The sequence below is a fragment of the Zalophus californianus genome, chromosome 12 (assembly GCF_009762305.2).
Source record: "Zalophus californianus isolate mZalCal1 chromosome 12, mZalCal1.pri.v2, whole genome shotgun sequence".
In the NCBI taxonomy this organism is placed as follows: Eukaryota; Metazoa; Chordata; class Mammalia; order Carnivora; family Otariidae; genus Zalophus; species Zalophus californianus.
The window spans coordinates 14,437,219-14,450,441 of NC_045606.1; the positions used below are offsets into that span (position 1 = coordinate 14,437,219).

General features: G+C 39.2%; 1 protein-coding gene across 2 annotated transcripts in view; it reads left to right on the forward strand.

The window, feature by feature from the left end:
* VPS41 (VPS41 subunit of HOPS complex) overlaps nucleotides 1-13,223 on the forward strand; it is a 206,942-nt gene that overhangs the window by 17,264 nt on the left and 176,455 nt on the right. The window contains exon 3 of one of the 2 annotated variants that reach the window (XM_027573349.2): nucleotides 5,005-5,101. The exons of the other annotated variant lie outside the window; for it this stretch is intronic. Coding sequence (XP_027429150.1) covers nucleotides 5,099-5,101 — 3 coding nt within the window. The 5' untranslated portion in view covers nucleotides 5,005-5,098. The remainder of the gene's footprint in view (nucleotides 1-5,004; nucleotides 5,102-13,223) is intronic. 2 annotated transcript variants of the gene reach the window in all.

Below are 13,223 nucleotides of genomic sequence, written 5' to 3' on the forward strand. Positions count from 1 at the left end.
TTTTCTACTCTGCCAGTTTGTCTTTTAATTGGTGTGGTTAGATCATTCACATTTAAGGTAATTATTGACATGTTAGGGCTTAAGTCTGCCATCTTTTTGCTGTTTCCTCAGCTTTTCATTTCTCTTGTTTCTCATTTCTTCCCTTTCTGTGAGTTAATTGGACTTTTTTTTAAGGTTCTATCTTAAAACTTATTCATAGTTTTTTTTAAGTGTATTACTTTGTATGATTTTCTTAATGTTGTTCTAGGTATTAAAATATGCATCTGTAACATATCAGTCTACTGGTATCCATGATATTTTACCACCTACCACTTCTGGTCAAGTATAAAAGCCTTACTTTCATTTATGTCCCTCTCTTGTTCCCACTTTTTAAGCACAATTGTCTTAATATTTACATTCATTTAACACCACAGTAGAGTTGGTATTAAACTTTTTGCTTCAACTATCAAATATTATCTTAAAAACTCATAATTTACTATATTTATCCCTGTTTTCACCCATTCCTTTGTTCATTTTAATGTTCTAAGCCTTCCGTTATCTTCTATCTTTTGGGCTTTCTATTTAGAAAACTTTTTTGACCTTTAGGTGTCAGTGTGCAAGCCACAAATTCTCTTGTGTTTCTTTATCTGAGAATGTCTTTATTTCCCATTCATTTTTGAGGGATATTTTCACCAAATATAGCTTTTGTGGTTGACAGTTCTTTTCTTTCAGAACTTGAGAAATGTTCTGCCATTTTCTTCTGGCCTCTGTCATTTCAAATGACAGATGTGTGTCCTTGATGCTTCCCCATAAATAATGTGTCCTGTTTCCCTGGCTGCTTTCAAGATTTTTTTTTTTTTTTTTGCCTTAGTTTCCAGAAGTTCATTTATGATTATGATGTCTCTTGGTGTGGATTTCTTTGATTTATCTTAACTGGAGTTTGCTCAGCTTCTTCAATCTGTAGGATTGTGTCCTTTACCAACTTTGGAAAGTTTTCAGCCATTATTTCTTTGAATACTTTTTCAGTTCCACTCTCTCTTCTCCTTCTGGGACTTGAGTCATTTGAATGTTATCCCTTTTGTTATTGTTCCGCAGGTCCTTGAGACTCTGTTCATGTTTTTCAGTCAGTTTTCTGTCTTGTTCAGGTTGGGTAAATTCTATGGATCTGTTCTCAAGTTCATTGTTTATGTTCTCTCTCATATCCACTGTACTGTTGAGCCCATCCACTAAGTTATTTCTTTTGGTTATTTTATTTGCCAGTTCTAAAGGTTCCGTTTTTTGTTTTTTTTTTTTTTAACTTCTGGTTTTTTGCTGAGATATCCTATTATTTCATTTGTTTCAAGAGAATTTATTATTGCTTATTGAAGCACTTTTATGATGACTGCTTTAAAATCCTTGCCAGATAATTCGAACGTCTGATTCATTTCATATAATACACATTTTAATGAAGACAGTATTTAAATCATGAAGCATCAGTTTAATTTTTTCAGGTCCATTTACTCTGTGCCCTGTGTTGTGCTGAGTGCTTTGCATGGATTATTTCATTTAAGATGAACCACAATCCTATCAGGTACTATAGTAGGCAGGAGAGGTCGGCTGTGCTACAGTAACAGTTCCAAAATTGTCACAGCTTAACACAACACAGACTTATTTCTGAGTGTCATCAGTGGTGCAGAGAGAAGAAGTTGTGGCATAGAAATGTCATCATTTTCCATAGGGTCTTTCCTGTTAATGGACCAGAAACAATATGCTGTGGCGTACTTTGGCCATAGAGCTGGAATCTGAAGCAGCTCTGCTTTGTGGAGAGATGTATTTTCTTAAACCTGGCTTACTTTGAATAGGTTCTTGGTGTATTATTTATTCAGAAGTATATTCCATCTTTTCTTCAAAGAGTTTAGTGTGCCACACAAAGAGCTTTGCAGTAGAAGCCTCAGATGGTTAGCCTAGCATTTCAAGATGAAACTTGCACAGCAAAGAGAGAAATAAGGGAAACCATCAGGCTAAGGAGGGGGCGGCAAGGAAAGAGAAGAGCACCTAATGAAACAGAGGTAGTGAGTGTGCTCCGTACCAAGTGAGCGTTCCAGCAAACGCAACTCAGTAGCTAAACTAAAGCTCAGCCCGCCAGTAGTTTGTTCCTTTGAAGTGAAGATCGCATGTAAATCACCGTACCCTGGGCCTGAGCCTGGGCCTGGCATGTAATAGCAGTTAATTAGTGTCATTGCTGTTTTTCTTTTTGCTACCATTATTTATAAATGTGCCTCCTAAAGAGATGCCCGTTCACGTCTGGCTCACTTCTTGCAGATATCATGATCAGAATGCCTTGAATATGTTAGCTATATTAATTTTAATAAGTGGATGGACAAGTAGCTCAACCTATTTAAAATAAACCTACATGCAATTTATGTTAAATGAGAAATGAATATTAAAATAAAATGCAGCTTCTGGATGCATCAGCCACCAGGATTGTTCTTTTTCAATTTTGTTAAAATGAAAACCAGTCATTGTGAGAAATCAGGAGATAGCTTTTTTTTTAATCAGAAAATGCATCACACAAAAATTATTTATTTATCTTTTCTGGTGGGTAGAACATTGTGAATCATTTATTGAAACTTAAATTGATTTTTTACATGTATTAATTTTAATAAACAAATTTAGAGCAACTAAAATGGTAATGTACCTTGTTATGAGATTGATTGCTGAGAAAAATGGAGCATGGGGTTATAATATATCCTTCCAAATAGCCTTTGGATCAAAAATTTGCTCTTTCATTTAATGAGCTATTAATATTAACAGGTTTTGCTGATTATTGCATCACCCAGGCATGGATAAACATTCTCTTTGAAGCATATATTATAAAAATTATATGTTTGGAAACTTAGTAGAGACTTTCTGAATGCAAATACAGATTTGTGAACCTGTATTTCTGCCATTTGTTAGAGATTGAAAAGATGAACATGACTCTGGTATGACATATCTTTGAACAGAATTTATAATTTCACTACCTAGGAGAGAAATTATTTTAGGCAGTCCAAGATGGACTGATTGATCATTTTATTTATTTGGCAAATATTTATCGAGTGCTTTTATCTTCTGGGTGCTGGGCTATACCAGTCTTTGATGAAGGAGGCAGACAGTAAACAAAAACTTATATATTTGGTGGTAATAAATGTTGTAGATAAAAATAACATTGGATTAAGGGACTCTGGAGCGGGCCGAGGTGCTGTTTCATCCCGGTGGTCAGGGAGGGCCTCTCTAATAAGATGACATTTGAGTAAATATATGGGAGAAAGGTCTTGTGGATAAAAGGAATAGCAAACACAATACCTTCAAGTAGGGTTGCTGGATCCGTCTTTGAGGATGCAAGTGGGGCTGAGTGTTAGGAAATGAAGTAGTGAGTGGCCAGAACACAGAGCCTATACATCAATTTATGGACTTGGTTTTTACTCTGAGTAAGATGGGAAGCCATTGGAGGCTGTGGTTTTAGTGAGAGCGCTCTGGATGCTGTTTGAATGAAGTCTTGGAGACAGCAAGTAGGAAGCAGCAAGACCAGTTAGGAGGCTTTGGCAGAGCTCTAGCTGGAGGTGATGAAAGATTTAGGGTAGTTTTTGAAATAGAGCCAATAGATTTCTTGACTAGGACATGGGGGTGTAAATGAAAGAGAGGAATTAAGGGTGGAGTTGTGAACTGAGATAGGATAAGACTCTGGCTAGCACTGGTTTTGGTGCTTACACTGGGTAAGATGTTGGTGGTGGGATAAATCAGAAGTTCCATTTTGGCTATTTTAAGTTGGATATGTCAATTAGGCATCCAAGTGGAAATGTCAAGTATGTAGTTGGATAAAGAAGACTAGTGCATGGGCTGGAGATAATTTTGGGGGGGGTGGTGTGCGCCTGGGTGGCTCAGTTGGTTGAGTGTCCAGCTCTTGATTTCGGCTCAGGTCATGATCCCAGAGTCATGAGATCGAGCCCCACATTGGGCTTTGCACTCAATGTGGAGTCTGCTTGAGATTCTCTCTCCCCCTGTGCCTCTGTCCCACCCCCGCCTTACACGCCCTCTCTCTCAAAATAAATAAAATCTTTAAAAAAAAAGTTTTTTTTTTTTTTTTTAAGATTTTGTTAGAGAGCAAGTGTGCATGAACAGTGGGGAGGGGCAGAGGGAGAGAGAGAAGCAGGGCGAGCCTGATGCAGGACTCCATCCCAGGACCCTGGGATCATGACCTGAGCTAAAGGCAGACACCTAACTGAGCCACCCAGGTGCCCCATGAGATAAGAATTTTTGAGTCAGCATTTAGATGGTGTTTAAAACCATGAAACTGGATGAGATCATTTAGGGCCTGAGGTCAGATAAATGAGAAGCCTGATACCTGGACCCGAGGGGTACTACAGCATTTTTGAGATCTGAGAGATGAAGGGAAATCGGCAAAGGGCACTGAGAAGGAGTAGCCAGTGAGATAGGAAGAAAGCCAAATGAGAGTGGTGCCCGAGAAGCTGAGGGAGGAATGCATCTCAGGAGGAAGGGCGTGGCCAGCTGTGGCAAATGCCATGGAGAGGAGTAAGAAAAGGACCTCTAGGGACTGACCCTTGAATCTGCAAAGGTGAGTCCATTTGCCATCCATATAGGAGCAGTCGTGGTGGCTTATGGCAGTGGAGGTGGTGTGGGGCCCTACTGGAATGGGCTCGAGAGAGATTGGGTTGGCAGAATGTCTTTGGTGCTCTCAGAACTTCTTGTACTGCGTGTCTCGCAATGGTGATATCTAGAATGCTTATAAGGGACATATTTATTGAGTGGCTGTTAGGGAGATAATGTGTATTTAGCCCTTGTCCTGTCATGAGAAGGCATTCATTAAGCATGTTGCTGCCGCTACTTTGTTATTTTTACCTACTTCGGTGCCGGGTACTTTCATGAGGGCGGGGCCCCTGTCCCTGGGGTCTCACTAGCAGAGCTGCTTGTGAATGAATAAATGAATTGATTTCATGAATCCTTACAACATTTATATGAAACTGGCATTCTGTTCTTATTTTGGAGATGGTGAAACCAGGACTTTGAGAGGTCCCTTTGTCAGAAACAGGTATCGAGGACCTCCTGACTCAAGCTGAGAACTGTTTTATCAAGCAGAATAATGGTAAGCAGAGTAATGATCCCCAAAGATGTCTGTGTCCCAGTCCCTGGAACCTGTGAATATTTATGTTACATGGCAAGAGAAATTAAGGTTGCTGATGGAATTAAGGTTGCTAATCAACCAACTATAAAATAGGGAGTGTTCCGGATGATCCAGGTGGGACCACTGTAGTCACAAGAGTCTCCACAAGTGGATGAGAGAGGTAAAGGAGGCCAGAGTGATGTGATGTGGGAAGATCTTGACCCACCTTTGCTGGCTTTGCGGGTACAGGAAGGAGGGGGCCCACAGCCAAGGAATGCAGGTGGCCTCTAGAAGCTGGAAAAGATGAGGAAACAGATTCTCCCCTAGAGCCTCCAGAGGAATGCCGCTCTTCTGGCATCTTGATTTTTGCCCGGTGGTATCTATACTGGACTGTAAGACACCAAATTTGTGTTGTTCCAAGCCACTGAGTGTGATAATTTGTTACAGCAGCCATAGGAAACAAATACAGTAAATAATGTGATTGGATGATCTTATTCCCTTAGCACTTTTCATTCAGCACAGAAAACTGTTGTAATGAAACTGCTAACGGATCTTCTGGTGCACGGGTGGCGCCACTCTAGATAACTAGTAGGGACCCTCTGGTGCACAGGTGGCGCCACTCTAGATAACTAGGGAGCCTGGTGCACAGGTGGTGTCACTTTAGGTAAGTAGTAGGGACCCTCTGGTGCACAGGTGGCGTCACTTTAGGTAACTACCCTGTGATCTCACCACTGTGTCCCTCACTCTATAAAAATTGTGGGTTGAGGTCCAGGCTTGGTGGAGAGTATGTGGTGGAGAATAGGAGCAGAGAATAGCAGTGTAGTGCCCTGGATTGTTTTTCTGCCCGCCCTGTCACTCCTATCAGTAGGTTACCCTGAATAAAACTCTGTGTAAATGGTATGGAGTGGCTTCCTTCATTTTTGGTATTATAGTGCCTTCTGAGTCTGGAGATCCTTTACTGACCCTCTTCTAGCTTCTAGGGTTAGCTCCTTTAGGTGTTTGCCGGCTTCCATTCCCCCTTTGTTTCCTAATAACGGTATTCACACTTGGATGTGTTTGAAAACATTTTCTTAGTGATGTGGCAAAATCAAAAGTTATGTATCTTCGTTTTTTGAAGTACTATAAAACAGAGGTAATTAGATTTGGATAATTTTCTCTCTTTAAATGACAGTGAACTTTACCAAGATAGTTCTCATTTTTCATTATTTCTTATTTTTCATATCCCTTACAGCCTCCTCTAGATTTTTTTCTCTGTGAATGCTTCCGAAAAATATGTTTCAGTGTGGGAATTTGTGCTATGAGTGTTCTGAGTCCTTGTAAAGTGTCCTTGAGGCAGATCTGCTGGAGGGAGCAGTGCTGGGAGGAGTTAATCTCCACTTGGTAGGGGGAGGATAGAAGACGAAGAGTGAGTGTAGCTGGTCATACTCACCCGGGCAGGGGCGGAGCTGTTGCTGCCTATTTCTCTAGTGAATGGGAGTAGTAAAACCTCAGAGGCAACTTTGGGGAGAGGTGAGTGCTGTGTCTAAACAGCTCCCCCTTCCGGATGATTCCAGTTGCCTCGAGAGTCTCTCACTTGGGGCTGTTAAGTTCTGGAATTGCTCTTTCCTTTTATACGGTCTTCAGGGCTGATTTGGGGGAAGAGGCCAGCAGCCCACGCAAGCTCTGTCTTGGCAGGAGCTGTGTTGTGTATCAGTCAGTGTTCTGTAGAGAAACAGAACCAGCAGGCTGAGAGAGAGAGAAAATCCGAGAGAGGTCAGTGGGATCTGAGAGAGAGAAAGAGATTTATTATAAGGAATTGGCTCATGTGATTATGGAGTTGGCAAGTCCCCAAATCTGCAGGGTGAGTCAGCAAGCTGGAGACCCAAGAGAGCCAGTGGTTTCACAGGCTTGACACCAAGAAAGAGCCTATGTTTCAGTTCAGATTTGAATACTGGAAAAAAAGCTGCCCAGGGTCAGCCCTTTAGTTCTATTCAGGCCTTCAACTGATTGGATGAGCCCCACCCATATTGGGAGGGACCATCTGCTTTAATCAGTCTACCAATTTAAATGTTAATCTCCTCCAAAAACACCCTCATAGAAACACCTAGAATTATGACTGACAAATAGTGGACATTCTATGGCCCAGTCAGGTTGACACAAAATCATCACAAGCCTTAAGAGTTTTGTTCTTTTCCTATAGTCATATCTTCTTTAATTAAGACCATCAACAATGGTACATTGTTTTCCATTGTCTTGTCTTTTACCTTGACTAAAACTTATAAATCAGTTGTGAAAAATAAGGTGATAATAGACACCTATGAGTTTCCTGTTGCTTCTCTTCATTGTTAAGTGTCATGTTGGCTTTGGATTCAAATATTCGTTCTCAGCTTTTCAAGAAAGAAACCTTTTTATTTACTGAAAGTTTTTTTTTTCTTTTAAAGAATCGGAAATGAGGATTGAACTTTATAAATGCTATTTCAGTATCTGTCATTGTGGTTCTACTGTTTTTCTTCTTCGGCCTATTAAATGATGAAATCAGATTTCTTAATATCCATTTTTTGCATTTCTGTAATATTTGCTCTTAAAAGTTTTCTATTAATACATGCCGGGTTTAATTTATTATATTCTATTTAGAATTTTTACATTTAAGTACTGACATGAGGTGACTGAACTGTTTTTTTTTTTTTTCCCCTATGATGTTTGGGAGTTTTGGTGTCAGCGTTATGCTACCTGTTTTTTTTTTTTTTAAAGAGTTTATTTATTTGAGGCATGTGTATGCAAGCGGGAGTTGGGGCAGAGACAGAGGGAGAGAGAGAGACTCCAAGCACTGAGCACAGAGCCCAATGTGGGGCTCAATCTCATGACTTGAGGGGAAGTGAAGAGTCAGCCTCTTAACCGGCAGAGCCACCCAGGCACCCCTACCATCTTTTCAAAATGAATTGGGAAATTTTTATTATTTCCCTATTATAGGGCAGTTTAAAATAGCTTAGGGACTTTCTGTTTGAGGGTTTTTAATAGAACATGTGAAAACAGTCCCTCTGCAGGAGATGGGTAGTACTGGGATGACTTTTATTTTCTCAGTGTATTCTGTGGTTATCTTACTCTATTGTTTTTAGATTTATTTATTTATTTATTTGTTTATTTGAGAGTAAGAGAGAGAGAGAGAGCATGAGGCGGGAGGGTCAGAGGGAGAAGCAGACTCCCCACTGAGCAGAGAGCCCGATGAGGGACTCAATACTGGGACTCCCAAGATCATGACCTGAGCCGAAGGCAGTCGCTTAACCAACTGAGCCACCCATGTGCTCTTATTCTATTGTCTTTAAAAAGTGCTAGCCATTGGACTTATTAATGATTCCGTGTTCTGGTTTACTATTGCATTCTTACTTTTCACCTTTCTGAATGTTCTCCGGTTCCCTGCAGTGCCCCCCCTTCCTGCTACCAGCATTTTCTTGGTCCTGCAGTACTTACGGTTGGGACTCTCAGACTTTCAATAATGCCCTGCCACACATTAGCAGCTTTTGGTCTCTGCCGGTAGGAGACAGATGTGGACAGATGGTGGCCAGGGCTGAAAGTGCAGGCGTGGGGAAGTAGTGGGCAGAGGTTGCAGACGGTCACCTCCTGGAGAAGACAGTCCCTAAGGGGTGGGTTAGGCATCTGGTTGAGTGGGACAGGTTCTGGGTCATGGGCGTGGAGGGTTGGTGGGTGAGCTAAAGCATCTTTTTACTTTCGTTCAGATTATATTTCCGTGAAGCAAATCAAGGCGTGTCATGAACTCACATTCATATTCAGCATATGTATCAGTTTCTCCTTGATTCTGGTTAATACTTTGTCTTAATTGTTATTACTGTTGTAGGTTTTTAATCTTTATCTGTTTCTTCATGGAAGTTTTTGAGAAGCTGTCTGAGACTTTGGTTGGGGGTGACCAGCAGGGTGCTTCTTTGCGTTTGGAATATGGAGTGTACAATTGAAAGATGTTTGAGAAGTATTTAATGTGCTCTAAAGCATAAAATAATCTCAGGGACTGGGGCATTTTCCTTGTCCATATAACAATAAGCATATAAATTATAAATGTTTTTCATGAAAATTGAGTTTATAAGGTCTCTGCTATTGTAATTAGGTGATAGAGCTTCATTTCTGTACAATTATTATTCTAATTTCTGCTGTTTCAGAATAGCTATTCCCTTCCCTCAGTTTAGTGCCTCCACCTCCCAGGCTCCCTCCACCCCCTCCCACCCCCCTTCCCCTGTCTATAAAATAACACATAGTTTAGATGATCTCTGCAGTTCCTTTTGCTGATAGCTTATGATTTGGATTTTCCTGAGTGGAAATCTAAATGAGAATGCCTTAGAAAAGCTTCTTACTAAACTCGGTCTGCTGGTATCACGTACTTTTGTTTTCATTGGTCTTTATTAGGTACCCACAGTTTTGTTAGGTGAATTTCAGAACAATGAAAAGGCATAAACCCTGCTTCTCAGGATCTTGTGATCACCAAGGGATATTGGGAAGAAAGGAAAAGAGGGTTATGTTGGCTTTAGTGGCGGATATTGTCCACCTGAATGGCATACCTTGAAGATTGGTGAAGTTATTCCATATGGCTGGAAGGAAATGAAAAGCTTATTTGCTTTTTTCATCCCCCCCCCCCCCCCCGTATATTCTTATCGCTTTCCCAATATAAAATAAATGATGGGAGTTGATCCTGTTTATGGTATGTGGCTCAGGGCCTGGGAACCTTCACCTTATTTTTTTCCTTCTTGAATTGAACATGAAATTCTGATGCTACAGGGCAGAGGAGAGACCAGGGTTTATGAAGACTGCATAGCTTGTGAATCTTAAGTAGAGCTCTTCAATTATTAGAGGCTCAACTTTTTCTCACTTTTCCACTCAGAGTGTTACGGTAAGGAAAGCAGCTTTAAGAGATAAGAATCTTAGTTCAGTAGATAGAGTTTTGAAGAGGATGTTGAACAATGGCTTCAAAAACAGCATTTATTTCTATAATAAATGTAATACATGTTTATCTTAGAAAGATAGAAAATATTGGCAATAGCTCACAGTAGTGATTATTTGTTATTTTCTGTAATGGTTGCGGCAACCCTGTGATGTAGGTCGTGCTGTCATTCCCCCAGTCGACAGATGAAGAAACTGAAGCTTAGGAAGGTCACTATTTTGCTGCTTATTCTTCTGATTTTTTCCCCCCGCATAAACTTGTTCAATAAAATTTGGATCATGCAAAACAGGTTTTATGACCTACTTTTTCAACTAATAAGACATTTTAAGAATACTTCCCTTTGTTATTAAAAGTCTTTGAAAACAGATTTTAATGTCTGTATAACATTTAATCTTATGAAATTTATTTAACCCAGGATTTCTTAACCTTGGGACTATTGGCATTTTTGGCAGGATAATTTTTGTTCTGGGAGATTGTCCTGTACATTGTAGGATATTTAGCATCATCTCTGGCCTCTACCTACTAGATGCCAGCAGCACTTTCTCCTCCCGCTCAGGTGTGATAACAAAAATGGCTCCAGATATTGCCAAATAAATGTCTTGAGGGGATAAAATTACCCTTGGTTTGAGAACCCCTTATGTAACCATATATATTTTATGCTTTTAGAAATATATGGATATGATGGTGCCTGGGTGGCTCAATCATTTAAGCGTCTGACTCTTGGTTTTGGCTCAGGTCATGATCTCAGGGTTGTGAGATCGAGTCCTGTGTCAGGCTCCACTCTGGCTGTGGGAGGCTGCTTATGATTCTCCTTCTCCCTCTCCCCCTCTCCGAAAAAGTAAATAAATAAAATAAATATATATGGATATGAATAGACTCATTGTGAATTATCTAGACGAAAAAGTAGACCCATGTCATCTAGATTATATTTATCAGCTCTAATTTCAGCTACTTTTCTTTGGTTAATATGTTTTCCGTAATAGCAGTATTGTTTGAAAGTCAAAATTTAACAACCATTATTTGCTTCATATAATTGCTTCTCTGTCACCAGTCTGATGGAAAGGCATCCTGGGAGCTTTGACCACAGTTGTTTTATTGTGGATGAATTCCATTATCTCCATGTCACTTTCTTAAAAAGTTTGGTCATTGAGGCAGCTATAATACCTTGTGTTATTAATGGAAACCAGAAGTTACTCTTTCAGCTTGCTTATGTAGTTTTCTTGATATGTTTTGACATTTTGGAAGGATATCTAAAGCCATCTTTCCTACCCAGCCATCTTTTTGTGTAAAGAAAATTATTTTCTGTAATAGAACTCTAGCCTACAATAATTAATGGTTGCACTTGCCCTTTTAAGGAGGTAGCATTCATTTGTGGGGAGAGGGTGGTAGGCAAAACAGGGCTCATTGGAATCATTAGTCCTTGATTAATTATGAATCTTATGTTCAGGGTCTTTATGCAGTTTTTTCTCATCATAGATCTCTTTTATTCTTTCGTGTGAAGTTCAAGATTGACATGATATATTTGGGGATGCCCTGTAATGTGCATGTATATGTATGTATGTTTACTGATAACATTATAGTTTTAAATAGATGTGTTTACACAATAAAATATATAGTTCTTAATCTTTGTCGATAATACCCTGTTGTAGTGAATAGAATAAGTCTGTTTCTTAAAAATTTGTTAGTTATGTTTTTGAGACTCAAATTATGTGTTTTGATTGACTTATAGTATAGTTTGAATGATGCTTTTTTAAAAAAAATTATTTGTATTTGGCTCAACTGTTTTATTTTTCTGTTCTCCCTCTGTCTTCTCTATTAAGTAGTGATCATAAAGATTTCAGTATGTCATGGGACATCTTTCAAAGTGAATTATTTGGGGACGCCTGGTGGCTCAATCGGTCGAGTGTTCAACTCTTGATTCTAGCTCAGGTCATGATCTCAGGGTAGTGAGACCAAGTTCCATGTCAGGTTCTGTGCTGGCTCTGGAGTCTGCTTGGGATTCCCTCCCTCCCTTTTTCCCTCTCTCCCTCTCCCCCCACCCCCACCAAACAACAAATAATAACAAAAAAAACCCACAAATAATTCACTTTGTAAAGAAAGAAAAAATTTTCAAATACAGATTTTCTATAATTCAAATGTTCGGATACTAGATTTCAGTAGTTTTTTAAGCATCAAACTTACAAAGGTGCCTACCAGTTTTGAATATTTCAGTTCCCCTTAAGCTAATTAGAATTCTATAGAGAATATTCTGGCTTTTCTTTTATACCTTCATACCCATGGTTGATGATTCTTTTGCTTTTTATTAACACTTGGTTTTTTTACCCTGGAAGTTCAGGCTGCATTCTTTTTTTAAACGACTTTTTTTTTTTGGATGTTGGTAGTGTTCCTGTTGTATCTGGCTTTAAAGCATTGGATATTAAAAAGATTTGCCCCTCGTCAGATGCAGTGGTGACGTGAGGCCAAGTAAACCATTCATCTTATCACAGTTCCTGAATGTTCAGCTGAGGTCTTTCTCATTAGGTGAACCTGGATGGGGATAAAGGCCATCTCTGGTAGAGTGAGGTTGTGATTCGTTAGGGAGTGCTCACCTGCTGGTATTTTCCACTAGCTTAACTCATGTCTTACAAGATAGCTCACCTCTCCCTTTCAGTATTTCTCGTATTTTATTTTTGGGAAAAAAAAGAAACAGAACATAAAAAAACAGTGCATTTTAATAAAGAAATAGTATCCAGAAATTTTAAGTTCTGTATTGAGTAACAATAAAAAATGTAACGATCTCTCGTTAACTCCCTGAATACATGTGACACACATTTTTTAAAAGTAAAATTCAAGTCTTCCTTTGGACTGTAACAGTGGTATATAAAATGTACTGATGTGTGGGAGATATGGAGAAAGTTAGAAGAGAATGAAGAATTGGTTATAAACACCAAAAAAGTTTTTTCTTGTACATGAATTTTAAATTATCAGGTGCAAAGTGCAATATTCTTGTGGGTGTACACATCTAAGTTAGGTGATAGGACTTCTGCCATGAAAATTCACCCTACAGTGTTAGTAACAAATCACTAAATAGTTTTTCAGGCAGAAATTAATTGCCTTAATCTGTTATCCACAAAAGTAATTTTTTTGCTTTTAATTTCAAAACTCCATAGGAATGACTGTGATATGAAATTTATTTTCATA